This window comes from Grus americana, chromosome Z (genome assembly GCF_028858705.1).
Source record: "Grus americana isolate bGruAme1 chromosome Z, bGruAme1.mat, whole genome shotgun sequence".
Classification (NCBI taxonomy): Eukaryota; Metazoa; Chordata; class Aves; order Gruiformes; family Gruidae; genus Grus; species Grus americana.
In genome coordinates this window covers 30,650,867-30,666,894 of record NC_072891.1, presented here as the reverse complement: position 1 = coordinate 30,666,894, position 16,028 = coordinate 30,650,867, and the positions used below count along the sequence as shown (strand labels likewise).

The window sequence follows — 16,028 nt, the reverse complement described above, 5'->3', positions numbered from 1 at the left end:
AATTTAAGTTTCTACTCCTCATTTGTAAAGTTAGAATAAAATGTTGTGAAAAAAGTTCTGTATCTGCAAAATATTCAGGAATTCAGCCATGCACTAAGTGATCAGTGCCCACCTTGTATATGCAAGGCACTGGTCCTGTTGAAAAGCGAAGCGAAGCAAAGTGAAGCAAAGCAAAGCAGGACACTGTTGTGCCATTACAGAGCACACTCTAACACACCCTCCAGAGGGAAACACATTAGTTTTCCACCTTTTTTTCTGTTATATCCTATTTTTCTGCTTGCTTGACTTTACAAACTTAATAAATAAATCTGTGCAATATACTAACATATGATACAGATGTAAGTTAATCCTTTAAGCAGTGTGATAAGTTACTTTGAAAACTTTTTGCAGTATGAATCTGGATTTGCTGTGCAGAAGGACTGAGTTATCATGGCTGTATTTCAAACTTCAGCAGCTTTCTTTTAGCAGAAATAACCATTTGAGAAAAATTATGAAACCACTGATACTGGTGTTGCTTCAACTACACATCGGAGTCCAACAACAAATATAATGATTTAAGTATAAAAGAAACAGCTACTAATAATCCCATTTTGATCAAATTTTAAAACATGTATAGCATATTTGTCCTATTAAAAAGCTTCTGATGATTACAGAGCTTTTTATCTCATAGGTATGTAATTTTTTTTCCTCTTTTTACATACACATACCCACCCTGATATTGTATTTTATATTAAAAATATAACAGTAGTAAATTATTAAGCAGCAATATCCTATTTTCAAGATATAAATCTAGCCAACTGTGATTTGTTCACACATTCTGTTAAACTAAGAATGCCATAGAAAACCTTCAAGCTTTTGCTTGATATAATTAATTACTGAGCATCATTTAAGGCCATAAAAGTATCGAAGGCATGAAATATGCAAGAGACAGAAGACTAGTGCCTGATTTTGTCTACTTAGATCAGTAACAGCTTACTCTGTTCTATCGTTTTTATAGAACCTCCTCTCACAAAGAATTATTATCTTCTGCTCCCTTTGTATATGTCTATCTATACTGTAAATTAATGTGATCTTTTCTTACATAATCTCAAATGGCTGTGTTGCGGATACAACAGGAGAAAATTATTAATTATTAATGCAACTCTGATTTTAATCCCTGTCCCCACTTTTGTAATTAGAAAATAATAACCACAACTGCCACATAAAAATCATGCGCAGTAAAAAAAAATACGGTTGCCTAGCAACTAGCAGAATATGTGCTGAAGGGAAGAAGGACCAGAATAAATTAAAAGACCTGACTGTGAAAGAACTGTGAGTGACAGTTCACTGCTGCTGCATCAGCTCAACATGCTAGTCTTATGTGTGCTAACATAAAAAATACCTGCATGCTGTGCGAGTTAAAAATCATTAAAAAATACTGCTCATTAAAAAAATATTTTTTATCGTTGTTTCTGATTTTCTCTCGTTTTTGTTAAACTATTTACAAGGTACATATAAGCATGTATTTCCACCCATTTAGTCAGTATTATCATCAGTGAAATGAAATGCAGGAGCAATTAGGCCTCATTTGCACAAGCCTCCTTTTGTATTAGTTTTCCCTGGCAGTATGCGGCCAGAAGCAAGCTGCCATTGACCTGTCAAAAGTATTACTACTATCAACACGCCTTCTCCTTTGGAATCAAAAGGAGAGACAACTATGAAGCTGAAACCACAAGACATTCTCGTATTTCTAGTGAATTTCACACTTTTAACAAATATTGAAATTCAATTTAGAGTGAGTAGAACGAAAATGAAGACTTGTACACATTCGCAGAACCACGGTGTGCAAATTACAACTCCTAATCAAATGTAACTCACAAGGATGCTCTTTAAAAAAAAGCGTGTGTGTGGGAGGAGAATTAAGAGCTCACATAGCGAGGTGGTTCCTCTGTATTTAACAACTTCCAACAGTAACCCAGATATGTAGGCAGATGATTCATTTTCATTAAATGTATTTAATGGTGGCTCTTTTTTAAACTGGCTGCAGTAACACATGGTCGACCTGTCCCATCATTGAAATGGAAGTGGGTAAAAATACTTAAAAATACAGTTCCTGGTTTTGACATATGGCTATGACTCCATAGCTTTGGTTTGGCTATAAATAAGAATTATTTGCTTTGCCTGTTTGAATACTCAAGAGTACCAGTTGGCATAATTAATTACTAGTTAGATTAGTAATGGCTAATTACATTACTCACCATTTTATAACAGTTAAAAACTGGCCACTTAAGGAAACAGCTGGAGATAGTCTCAATAAAATCTATTGCACATACAGAGAAAAATACTCTCTCCCTGAGCTATGTCCTGTCAAAATTAGAATACTATGGGCACAAATGTAAATATGTTGGTTTTAATGATGCAGTGATCAAAATGCTAAGCACCACAGACAGGGGAAGCCTCTTGCCAAGCAGAAAACATGGACAGGGCACAATAACCCCATCTTTCAATTTTCTTACCATCTTTACTAAAATGTGGTCAACAGCCACCTGCTATGGGGAGGATGCTTTGTGCAGTTAGCTGGTACACCATGCAAGTCCTTACTTTAAGTCTCACAAATAAAGCAGAGAGCAGGTAGATCACAAATGAAAATCACTGTATGCAGTATCATGCTATCATGTCCAGGGACTCTTGAAATCAGGTGTTGCTCTCTAAACAAAGCTAATGCAAACTAGCAGTAGCATCAAACTGGCACCTAGGCAGGAAACATGAAACTGATGCAAGGCAGAACAGGACAGTGGATTTGTAGAAAGCTGAAGGATTACAAGGTATGAAGTATCATTCTTCATCTCCACTTAATTTTAACAATCAGGAAAGGGAAGCTACACTTTCAGCTTGTCTTCCTCTGAAATAAAAAATAAAGGAAAACCTTCAAAAGAGGAAAAAGATAGTTTGGGGGACTAAACCTGCATGTATGTGCCCAATGGGAAATCAGCAGCTGGGGCTCAAATTTGGCATACAAATTCTTTGTTCTGGAAAGAACATCTATCTCCAATATAATTGTCCCTGCTTTCAAAAGGCTAAAACATTTAAACTGGACATCCAAACTAATTCTGCTTTCTGAAAACATAAGTATTATACATATGATTCTGTGATTATCCATTTCTATGGGCATTCCTAATTTTAGAGGGAAGTGAAGACAGGTTTCCACTGGAACTGGAAAAAAGTGTGACAATAATGCTGGACTGATGCATTTCAACTTGCTCTCTTCTAAACAGGTGTTTTACGCTGCAAGATTATAACAAGGTACAAGGGTGCAAAGGTACCTAAATCTTAGTTTAAGAAATAATTGCAACAAAATCCCAGATTAAAATGTGTTATTGCAAAAGGAGTCTGCAAAGATGATGCATATACTTTACACTGGAGAATCAGGAACCAGTGTAACTGGAAAGGTATTTACAGGTCCTTGAATCTAGGGCCTTGGTATTGTAAATAATCATATAACAGTTTTTTCATCGAGGAACAAAGGTATTTCTGCCCCACTACACCATATGCAGAGGTTCCAGAACTCTTAGTTAACAACTTGAATGTATTCATGAATGTTCACTCTCATATAACCTTGTGATCACCATCCTGTACTTTACATATTTCCACATTCTCCCTGTGTTTATGCTTCCCTTCTTTCCCAGGTGAATTTACTGAGAGCAATCATTTTCCCCTCTCAGACAGTGCTGTGTTTGGATAAACAAACCAACCTGCTTCCTCTTGTAAGACTCTCCCATGCTACTTATAATTGAAATAATTATTTACACTTGTCTCAGTATAAACTAATCTTTCTTGAATGGAAAAGGATTCAAGTACTGTATACAGCCAGTCAGAACCATTAATGGTGTCACATACAATGGCATACACATCTAATGAGTATTTCCTTGTCCACACAAGCAATAATGTCAGGGCCAGGCTCCTATTTTCTTATGGCTGGACAATATTGATGGGTCATAGTTAGCTTTGATCAATAATTTCTTTGTCCAGGTCATTCTTTTTCTGTCAGTTCCACGTGATGAGCTTCCAACTCAAAAGTTTCCTATTTTTAGGCCCTAAGTACCTTATAATGCACTCTGGGGCACTGTACTTCATGCCAGTTCTTTTACTTCAGACTTAACTGTGTTCAGTCCTCCATGAATACCATCCCAATATTGATACTTCAAAACTTTATATTTTGGCTAGGACACTCCTCATTTTTTTTAATAATATATCATTAATATATTATGATCTATGTCAACACCAATGCTTCAGGAACTTTCATGGTATCTTCTGTCCAATAGTTCCTTTTTTATTGGTGTCTTCAGTTACAACTTTTTCCTTGTTTTCACTCAGATTGGAGAGCTTACTCATTAGATCTCCTCTTTCTTTCAAATTAGCCTATAATTTTCCTGTGGTACCCTAACAAATGCTTTACCAAAATCACAGAATCATAGAATGGTTTGCGTCGGAAGGGACCTTTGAAGGTAATCTAGTCCAACTTCCCTGCCGTGGGTGGGCAGGGACATCTTCCACTACATCAGGTGATTAGAAGTCAGAGGATTCTGATCATCTTTTCTATCTTACTTCTGCTTCATTACAAATTTGTTCTCCATTCAAAGCCATTACAGATGAAACCTAGATTATCTCAGCTTCTCCTATGATGGCAAAGATAAGAGGAAAAAAAAAGGCTCTGTATCTATAGTACTGCTCTGTATGGTTGGCAACATGTTTTATGGTTTGATATGTAAAGTTAAATAATGGGAGCACAGGTGCACTTTAAAAAGGTAGCAGTGAATTCAACAAGCATTTTTACTGCTTAATGATTTGGAGCACTCACCCCACAGTTCTTCAAATTGATGCCTATCAACATGAAGAAAAGCTTAAAACACATCACCCAACACTGGAATCCAAAGCACAGCAACCTGCGAGAAAGTACTACCAACTTGACAAGGACCTCAACAGCTCTCACACCAAAGGAGTTGAAACAGTCCGAGTTGAACGTTTTCATCATGCCTCACATCTCTGTCCTTTCTCTCCTTGCTCCTTGTTTACTATTTTCTTTCTTTTTTTACACAGGAGACACCCCAGGTACCATAATTCCAGGAAACTAATGCAGTTAGGCTGCCAGTCAAATCAAACCTCAGCACCAACACTGAAGTTTTCTCTCCTTCAGTGTGTTCCTAGTTCTCTAGAAAGATCCAAAGACTCAGCTTGTAGTTATAAATTGCTCTTTAAGAACTATTAAACTTATCATTAATTGAATGTTTCATTAAAATCACTATTATGTTGGGATGTGGGGTGGGAAGAAAAGGAAATACGGAAGTTGCTACACAGTACTGCATAAAAGGAAATTCTAAAGAAAAAGCTTCACTTTGCACTGAGGACATGACAGAGACAACCAGTAATCTGGCCTCAATGCCAACTTCCACTGTCTTGCATGCAGTTCTTTAACTGGGGTTTGCAAGTAGATGGATATATACCTCTGAATTTCCTTTTCAAAGTATCATGTGGTGCATTTCTCTACACTGAACATCTACCTCAAATGTTGCTAATTTGTCTGTTTAATCTTATTTTGGCTTTTACATAATTGTGTAGCTCAAGCTTCAGTTTACTAGAGCTTATTCCTTGTATTATTGTAGCCTCTAGCTCTCCTAGACGTAGGCAACCCAGCCTATTTTGTTGGATGCTTTTTAAATAAGCAAGGAAAGGACTGTACTTGTCCCCAAATGCCTACAACAGAAGTCAAATACAAGGCAGTTAGGAAAGTATTTGGAGACTCCTTCTCTGCATCAACATTATAGAGAATTGCCACACAAAAGCAGCCAACTGGTACTCCAGTTTTTTGTGGGCACCATGGAAAAATGTTTTTTTAAAAAGAAAGACTTTAACAAGAACAGAGAAGTGGTTCTGTATTTACAAGCAGCTCTACTCAAAAGCAAGGGGAAACGTGAGATAAAGCACACAGAGGTTTATTAGTTTTGCAATGAATTCTCTTGGTTTTTTGCTGGGTTATTAACTGCAGCAAAACTTACTAAAGATTACAGAATTTGTTTTGGCAAAGTAACTCAGGCCAAAGTCAGTAAGATTTTGGATGGGTATCACCTTACCACCTTTTGGGACACAATCAGCTCTCTGTGGTCCAGATCAGCCATCTGGACTTTTATACAGTAGAGATGAAACATCTATTAGCACTGAAAATTTAAGCTAAAGACAAGCATTAAAATACTAAATACACAAACCCCCTTTTTTTTTCCCCAGATGAAGCTCATGGCCTACTTTTCTTCCAATTACTCTGTCCCTCTATACTTGCCCCAATTGCCTTCACACACACAAAAGCCCAGAGCTGAACAAACATGAACGTCCAACAAAGCTGAAGGGTTCCAATGCCAAACCCCACTTAATTCTAAAGCTGGAAATCCTGAAAATGTTCATCGAACTCTAGTACAACCTTAAGCCCAAAGACTTTAAGATTTTAAATTTCCTAATGCCTACATTTGCAGTTGTGTTCTGTCCCAACTTTTGTAGGATTGGGTGATTTGATGCTAGCTCACAAAAAAAATCAGAATACAGGAATTTGGAACTCTTCTGTGTAATTCATCGCACTGAAGAGCTCAGTTTAACAGGTATTTTTAATTTCTAACAGAATAGAGCTCCATACACTTTTTACAGTGGGAAGCAATTCTGTCTTGCATAAACGTGGGCTCCTGGGAGAGGGAATAGTATGCCTTGTCACTACATAATAGCACAGCAGTTAACTTGTTTGACAGAGATTAGATACGAACTTCCTGAGGCACCAGCAAAAGGCAAAAACCTTTAACTCCCCTGTAACTATCAGCAGCTATCCCCTACTGGAGGCTAGCGAAAGTAACTTTGCTTGCTATTTTAAAAGTGAGAAGTAGGCACCTTGATCAGAAGTGCTTGGCTTCAGGAGAAGGCTCAAGGCCAGGGATCAAAAATGAAGAGATGCTTCCTTGCAGCCCTGACTGGAATACCTGAATTTTAAACACTTCTTCCGCCTCAGCTACTGTGTTAGTTAAGAGTCACAGCCAGCTGAATACACTGAGTTCGTAGTCAGCTTCCTGCTCATCATGTTCATTGCTGTGATTACTGCTCTGATGCAATAAACTTTTCGATATACTCTAGAGAGAGCCCAAAGATCACAGAATACTTCATTTCAACAGTTACGTGCCAAAAAAGTCAGGCATCACAAGTCTGTGTGCTTCACCAGATACTGCACAAGTTAACCTTGTACAGACAGGGAGACCCAAAACAGTAGCTGCAATAAAGGAAGAAGTACAACTTGCCATCTGAAGTCACAGACTGAAAGTTATTTACATGCAAAAATTATATTGTTACGATTGTGCAGGTCACCTAATGCAAACACTTCTTGATTTTCTCTGAATGCATTTAATATTTATTTAGCTTATAATTGCTCCTTGTATGATTTAAGTAATTCAATGTACAGCAAAGAAAGTATAAGTACACAAGGGGTTTTTACTGATTTTTGGCAAATAGAAGTTGAGTTAAAAAATACAACTTTCTCAAACAAGTCTGATTCAAAGATGCTATTAACTAATTCTCAATTTCTTCCTCATGAATCGTAGATGATTTTCAGTTTGAAAACCTGCAAAACAGAAGTCTTCAAATGACATTTCAGATTAGAAGTGGTATTTTTTCCTAAGGTCCAGCTATTTAGCATTTTGTCATGCTGAACATAGGGATTTCTTCACAAACAAGCTTCCATCTCAGCTGTGGACAACATATTATGCTCAGCACTTCTACAGTTTTTTCTTTTGCTCATGATATGATCCCTACATTTTTTGGGAAGTCTTTCAGGTCATGGTGAGACTCAGGTTAACTTGCATTAATAAATCTGTAGCCACGTATTTGAAAAGCTTAATCTTTACACAAGCTGCACAACTAAACTGAAGGAATATCCCGCTCAAGCTAAATGTTCTTAAATACACCTCCTGAGCAGAATGACTTAATTTCTGAGCCCGAGCTCTATGCCTACTTTTTGTATTTGTATTTCAACCATTTCCTATCAGATGGGTCTTTAAAAAACCCTCCTCAGAGAGTAAGACTTATAGGATCAGGCCCTAAGTGGAATTACTTTTCAGAAATGCTGTGGCAGCAAATCATTCTAAAGACTGAAAACAAAAATGAAGCCATTAAAAAACACAGAGAGATATCAACAGAGGGAGAGAGCACATGCAACAGAGACCATCTCCAAGCTCACCTGTCCTTGTAGTTTATCACAGTATCAATGATAGCATTCATTTGTTTTGTCAGTTTGGGAGGGTTGGGTGACAACTTCTCTGCAGGAGGTCTGCCTCTTCTTTTCTTTGCTTTCTCTCCATCCTCCTTCCCAGAATCTTTATCCACATTTCTTCGTCTCTTCCGTTTTTTAAGCCGGACTTCCTCTTCCATTTCTTCCAAATTGCCGTCTTCGATTGCCTGACAACCACAGATTCAAAAGGTATGATTTTTAGACAAAAGAGATATTGCAAAGGGAAGTAACAAACTGCATTTACAAACCTGCAACCCCACAACTCAAAATGTTCAGCTAATTTACAAATAAAAGTACAATGGGAAATTGACTTACTGGCAATCAAAGAGACACTACATATTACTTCGTTCTAAGAATTCTTCTATGATCTAAATAGCTGTGTGTTTATCTGAACCTTGAATTCCACACTAACTCAATTTCACACACAATAATGGCCTGTGATACAGTGTTAGTAAGTGTACAACAAACATTCATTTGTTCACATCAGTGGCAGTTCTTGCTTATGTATTTCCATGCAAAACAGACTTTGGTATCGCATGTTTTTAAACAGGACAGTTTAAACCGTGCTTGGCTCCCAAAGACGGATCACACACATTTCTTTGTGCACACAAAGACCACACAGATACTTTATGCAGTAACGACTCAACTTGTCTCCCAAATAGTTTAAGCAACTTCCAAATCGCCTAAGCCTTATAAAAATCTCTAAAATGTATCATTTTCTTCTATAATAGTAACCAACAGGCAGAAATACTGACAGTGCAGTGTTTTACTGTAAAAAGCACTCATAACATGGGATGAAAAAAACCAAACCAAAACCCAAACCCCACACAGTCACAAACAATGAACACCAGTTTCAATTACCTGGATATATGCTTTTAACCAGACCCAGCAGCACTATGCAGAGGGATAAAAAAAATTGCTACAAAAAACCAAACTAGAAATAAAGGGAACCTGTTCACACACTGACTATCAGATCCATGTGATAAAGCAAGAAGCTAAACTTTTCTTGATTTGGGAAAGCCAACAAAAGATAATAAAAAATATACCAGGTCATAAGAGAACTGAAATTGAAAAGAAAAAAGAATACAAAAAAATCTTAAAACAAGGCTTTCTGATTAATGCTTTCTCAGAACGTAACTGATGTTGATATTTGTGCCTTTTGCCTCTCAATATTGCCTTGAGTACATGCAAATGCTAATCAATCCTTTCTCGTAGCTGAAAGAGCTCTAATCATAAGGCAATTACCTTCATTTCTCCACAGCTCCAAACATGGCTAATATTTATGATCATGTGAGCATAACAATCAATATAAAAAGAGTGATTACAGCCCAGACATAATTTTTCTCAATTGTGTACAATGTCTCTTGAAAACATTTTGTGAACAAAACCTGATACACAACACAAAACAACCTGGCATGTTAAAAACACCAGTGGGATTTCTGAAATCAGTTTCCTATGCATCCTCCGATGTGCAAATCCACAGAACACACACGAACACAGAATCCTGAGGGACAGCCTGAAACTAGGCCTTAATAATCAAAAGACAATTTACATCATGCTTCCACAGCATTCATATAACCACTATGAAGGAGACTTGAGATCTGATGAGTTATGAAGAGAAAAGGAGGAGAAAAAAAAAATATAATCTACACACAAATTCATTAATATTCATTTGGCTAAAGCAGGACATCCACTATAAACCACTGCAGCTAACAAAGGTTAAGAAAAGGAAATTTCTCTGCGTATCTTGGAAGATAGAAAAGCTAATAATAAATACAGCATGCAAGGCTGTCAACAGTTAATGTCATTGCTCTCCTTAAGCACTCAGTTGTACATTGAAATACAGAGAACACCGACTTTTGATGTGTTACACACCTACATATGCCTGTGATGTAGTTCCACTGAATCTTCAAGACGGCAATGAAAAAGGATATTTACCTTACCACTATCAGCAGGCCGGCTATCGGAAATCACAGTTAGTGGGGATAAAATTAACAAGCCAGCAAAGCAGCGAGCTGCTAGTCTCTTCATCAGCTGATCAGGAAAAAAAAGAGAGCTGGGGAAAGGCTATGTTTTCATATACAAGTAATTTTGTTTTACTGAAAATTTAATACTGAAAGGATTGTGGATACTCAAATCTGCTGTTTCATTCTACCTACTACAAGGCCCGAAGCCTCGCTCCTTCAGCCTGCTTTAATATTGACAACTACTTATCATATTTATCCCCTTATTATTCTAGGCATCTAAATTAGATTTTTAGCTGGGCAGTTACTGATTCTTGTTAGCACTTTAATTATAAATTTAATTAGACAATTTAATGTATGATTTTAAAACTGAAATAGGTCGCATGCACTTTAAAGATGCATTTATTACAGAAAATGTATTCCTCTTGCTCGGCAGTAAACAGATCAAGTTTCAGTTATTTAAGCTGATTAAGAAATCTGTTCTGAGTTACAAGAAATTAAAAAAAACAAATTAAGCCAGGTTATCATTTTGTTCTCTCTCTTCTAACATTTTGTTGTCCTTCAGAAAAACTGGTATTCACTTAACTAAAATATATTCGCATTTTTGTTTGCTGGAAAAATTTTCTACCACCAAAAAGTAACAGTAGTGCTGTCATCACAGAGTTTACGAACATCTCATTTTAGAATTCTGCATAAAATTCTTGGAGTAGGTAGTATTTTGGAAAAAACTATCAGGACAAAGAGAAAAGATAAAAAGACTTTTTAAATATTACATATAGCGATGTAGTAAAGAAAAAAATAAAAATAAACCCCAAGTAAACTAACATACACTCTTGCACTTGTTAAATTAGTGAATTGCCGTTAGCAAACTATTTCTTAGCTTAGTTAAGATCTGCAAACAAATATTTAACTGGCTACTTAGCTAACAATATATCAATTGATTACTCAAGCTTTCAAAATTTATATGCATGAATGTAAACTCAGTTCTCTTTTAAATTAAGACTTTAGTGACACCACTTGAAAATCTGTGTGACAATACCAGCAGTTGAAAAATGTTGTAATTGTGACTCCTAACATTACTTCTCAAGTGGCAAAATTATACTTTGTATATGAACAGTAATATTTAAAACTAAACCTATATGATTTAGGCTGCCTCAAAAGATGGCTTAGAACTATATCACATAAATCAATTATCAGCAGAGATATTAATGCTCTGTGCATATGTCTACACATATGATCCATGCATTTGTGTATAAGCAACAGTATTTTTATTAACTTAATTCTTGGTTAGAAAAGCTTACTCTTCTAGGGCTGAAGTGCCACACCGAAGAGGATGACCTTCCAAACCTTTACAAGTACGATAATGATACAAATCCCAGCCACAAATGTCCAGTTCCTGACAGATGATGGGCTGTGTGAGAGTTCAAGATAGCACAGACATCTCCCATGCTCAAATGCCTCTGGATTAGTGAGGTGAACAGCAAGAGAGTCAAAGAAAATAATACACAAATAAAAATTTAACGCTTCCCTTCCCTAAGGGAGCAGGACAAAAGAGTACAATAAAGTTTGGAGACTTAATTTCTTCAAAGAAAGCTGTGAAAATTTAATGTCAAATTTCGCAAAGGGTTGGGCACCTCATGAAAAGCAGAGATGCCAGTGAAAGTGTGAGGACCCAATGTTAAGTCCAGTACTGACAAAATCTACCTGCTTTTCTGAATCTTATTGCTGTACCCTGGTCCATGTACACAAAACAATTTCCTTGCTAAAGAGCCAAGAGCATGCAGCTCTCAGGGCACTGGAATTTTAAGAGAGAGCATACTGACCATGGATTAAAGAAATCAAACTGCACTCCTCCTAAAAGAAGCACCACCCTCCCCCCCAAAAAACCCCAAAAAAACAAAAGTGCATTTTCAGAAGGCAAGTAGAAGTTACTTCTGAGACAGCTGGCCTTCCGATTGCTGCTTGCAATTACATTTTCCTCTTCATAAAGGAAAATAGCTGTTTTGAGGTGGAAGTATTCTTAGCGAACATTAATATAGACACACAAGCACCACAGACACAAAGTAAAGATCAAATGGAAACTATTTTGTTTCCCCATTTGAAGAGCACGACATTATGTGTATATTCTTAAATTCTAGAGAGTGTGACAGAGCACCACGACTGAACATCTTTTCAACTGACAACTATGGACCCAAATAAGCACTAAGAGCTACAGCTCTGAGTTTTGTTTCATGACTGCCTTCTGCAAGTCAACAATGGTGATAGTCTTATATTAGTTTTAAATTAATTTTACAGGAATCAAGTAACTCAAGTGTGGTAACACAGTGAATCAGTGGAGGTGCTCAGCATAAGATCAGTTTTGGTGTCTAAGGCCTGCCTCTAATATTCAGATGACACAACACTGTAAAACGTAGTTATTTTTCCTGTGATTGGAGATAACTATAATATTGTTATAAGAAAGTTAGAGCATAGTGAAAGCTATTGCTACTACGTATAGTTGAAGAAACTGTACACACAAAACAGAAGTGGTAGGAAGCCATGTAATAAGTCTACTTGATAATTCTGAAATATGGTCAGATTAAATGGGAGATGGGCACAGAACATAAGATGTCTTCCTGTGTCCCTCTGTGATTTCATCTTAATAAAATGAACATTAAGATAGCTTGCCCCCTTCCCTTCAGACATCAATGCCCTGTGTCTCTCCAACCTGACAAGTTAGAAGAGAGCTCTTGTGACTAACATTACCATGTGAATGGATTTGCTAGAATGCCAATTAAACTCCATGTTTCCATAGGAAGCACATAAAACATAGGTGAACTGAAAAAACAGTCAGCTTCCCAACTCCCTCAACACAGATACTAACCCAATCATGCAAAGTTTCTAAAAGAATGAGCTTTTCTGGGAACAACAAATACCTTACTTGGGCATTGTACCGACTACTGGCCAAAAGACAGTAAGCTTAAGGGCTGTTGAGCACTTAAAACCAAAAAACATGTCAGTAATGCTGTAATGAACAACAGATGACTGCTTTGCAAAATGAAGTTCCTTCCCATTTACCAATTTGGAAGAGAATAAAGAAGTAAAAGAACCCTACAGAAGGCTAATAAACAAACACTGAAAGCACTAGATTGTCACCTACCTGCCCCTACCAACTTCTCTCTTCAGCATAATCCTTCAAATTCCACTTTTCTTTTTATCTTGCTCTCTTTGAAATCATACCTCTCTTCATTTTACATTTTTGTTCTCAGATTACATCTGACAACTGATGAAGACTTCAACTTTCCAAGCTGAAGTTCATCTTCTCCAAAAGACCTCTTCAAAATCCAGCTCTCCTGCTTAGTTTCTCAACAGTGACATTCCTGATGTCTGGGACTGCTGCTAATTTCCACACATTGGAATTATTTCTTTGCTCTCTACAGCAAGTTCCCTTACAGTGTAACTAATTATTTCTTGCCATGCTACAGCATAGAGGTCAGTATACTACAGATAATGACTGTGAAGAAGAACAACGCCATAATAATAATTTGACAATTAGATGAAAGAGCATAAGAGACTCTATCAACAGTGCAATGACTAAATACTTGAAGATAATTATAAGGATTGATGAAGAGTTATTTTAACTGAATTTCCTCTCCTTGCTGGATAGTAGTGCACAACAGATTTACCAGACAAATTTTGCTGGGACTAAACTAAAACAGAGTATAGATTAAAATCTGCCAAAGGCAAAAAATTAGTGAATACATCCAGTTTTTCCTTGCTTTCACTGCTGACTCATTCTCCTCCACATAAGAAATATACCAAAAAGTCTCCATCCAGCACTTAAGTAGAAATGAAAAGTATTGGTTTTTTAAAAATGCAAAAATGCAATTATTGCAAAAACACAAACTTGTTATAAATAGTCTTCTCAGATATGCTGAATTTCCACAAAATAAGGAAACTGAGTCCTTCACCTATATGTTCATCAGTTAGGGTCTGCATCTTCATATCGCTGAAACTTGCTTTTTTTTGAGAGGTGGAAGAAGATAAATTATTTTCTGCTTTGCATTTGGCAACTATTAATAGTTGCTTAATTATTTGCACAGAAATGCCAGGTGCCTATTTTTAATTAGATAGTAAGGAAAACAATAATCCAAATTATAGTTTTTCCTTGCATTTTGATTTAAAGACGGATGCCAAAAAGACCCATTTAAAAAAACGGTATCTATTTAAAATATTTATAGGATCAAAGCTTTTATCTTCAGTCTGCCTTCTGGTCTGAGAAAAATATCCTAGTATTTAATGTTACTGTAAAATATCTTAATGCTTAAGCTTAATCTCTAATATGACAATTACTAAGTAAAGCATCATGCAGAGCCAGCATTGATAAGCTTGCTCCAAGTTCTGGCAAACTACATTGGCAAGGACATAAATATTCTTCTGTTCAAAAGTAAAATCTGATTAAAAAAAATAAAAAAATCAATAGTTTCATCCTTCCCTCCCCCAAAAGGCAAACAATGATTTTAAATGGAACCACTCAAACTGATTTTGCACCTACAAGGATTTCATAAACTTTAGGGACAGTGAGACTGAAGAGCACAATAGTTAGTGATGATACCAGACCCACAGCCTGCTCAGGGAGCGCAAGGAAAGTGCTCCATTAGGGGGAAGGAACTGGGCGATAAAAGGGAACGACTGTATCAGGTCCTGATTTCTTCAAGTCTCCCTTGCCAAAAGTTAATCAGATCAAAAACCAAAGATGAAGAATTACAAGAAACTCTCAACAAGATTGATAAGGACAGCAAAAGTCTGAGGGTTTTTGGTGACTGCAGATGCCAAAGGCATTACTTTGCTGAAGTAAAATGGATGAGCAGGAAATCCAAGAAAACCTCTGACAGGAACTCTAGTAGGAAGCATTTTATTTCACACTAATCACAGAAAGGTCCTGTTTAGGAAAGAGGGCTCTGACTGCCAACAAGTCTTCCTTGGTACCTGCTGCAGTCTTTCAATCTGTGAATGATCTATTACACTCAATTTTCACCAGCAAGCAAAACAGCTGATGAGATACATGTCTCCTGGCTTCTGATTCACAAGCAATCCATCTAGAAGTAAAATCTAACATAACAGAGATGCCTCATTTTTTCCTCTTTATCTTGTTCACTATGACAGAGATGCATACATTTGTTGCATAACAGGATTCTGGAGCATTTAGTGACTGTTTTTTCAGTAAGGAAGGGTGGAAGGGGAAGGTTTTCTTGCTTTTTTATTTTTATCAACAAGTCCAAGTGCAAGATCTGTGGGTTGGTGCAATCCCAAGCACAACTACAGGCTGGGCAGAGAATGGATTGAGAGCAGTCCTGAGGAGAAGGACTTAGGGGTACTGACTGATGAAAAGCTCAACACAACCTGGCAATGTGCGCTTGCAGCCCAGAAAGCCAACTATATCGTGGGCTGCATCAAAAGAGGCGTGACCAGCAGGTCAAGGGAGGTGATTCCGCCCCTCTACTCATCTCTCGTGAGACCCCACCTGGAGTACTGCGTCCAGCTCTGGGGGCCCCAGCACAAGAAAGACATGGAGCTGTTGGAGAGAGTCCAGAGGAGGGCCATGAAGATGATCAGAGGGATAGAGAAAAAAAAAAAAAAAAATCAAGCTTGTTATGGATTAGTCTGTACTGTGAGTTTCGCTTCCAGATCTTCCTTCTTTGGTCTAAAATAAATCTTTTACTGGAGGGATATATCATTCTATTGTACTTCTAGGCTTAATTTTTTCTTCCATTTTTAATGATTTGCTAAAACAG

The 16,028-nt window shown here is 37.0% G+C and overlaps 1 protein-coding gene across 9 annotated transcripts in view; it reads right to left on the bottom strand.

Moving 5' to 3' along the window:
* The window catches only part of SMARCA2 (SWI/SNF related, matrix associated, actin dependent regulator of chromatin, subfamily a, member 2), a 120,557-nt gene that overhangs the window by 10,302 nt on the left and 94,227 nt on the right, over positions 1 to 16,028 (bottom strand). For all 9 annotated transcript variants that reach the window (XM_054809018.1, XM_054809024.1, XM_054809023.1 and 6 more), the window contains one exon: positions 8,240 to 8,457. In XM_054809018.1, coding sequence (XP_054664993.1) covers positions 8,240 to 8,457 — 218 coding nt within the window. The remainder of the gene's footprint in view (positions 1 to 8,239; positions 8,458 to 16,028) is intronic.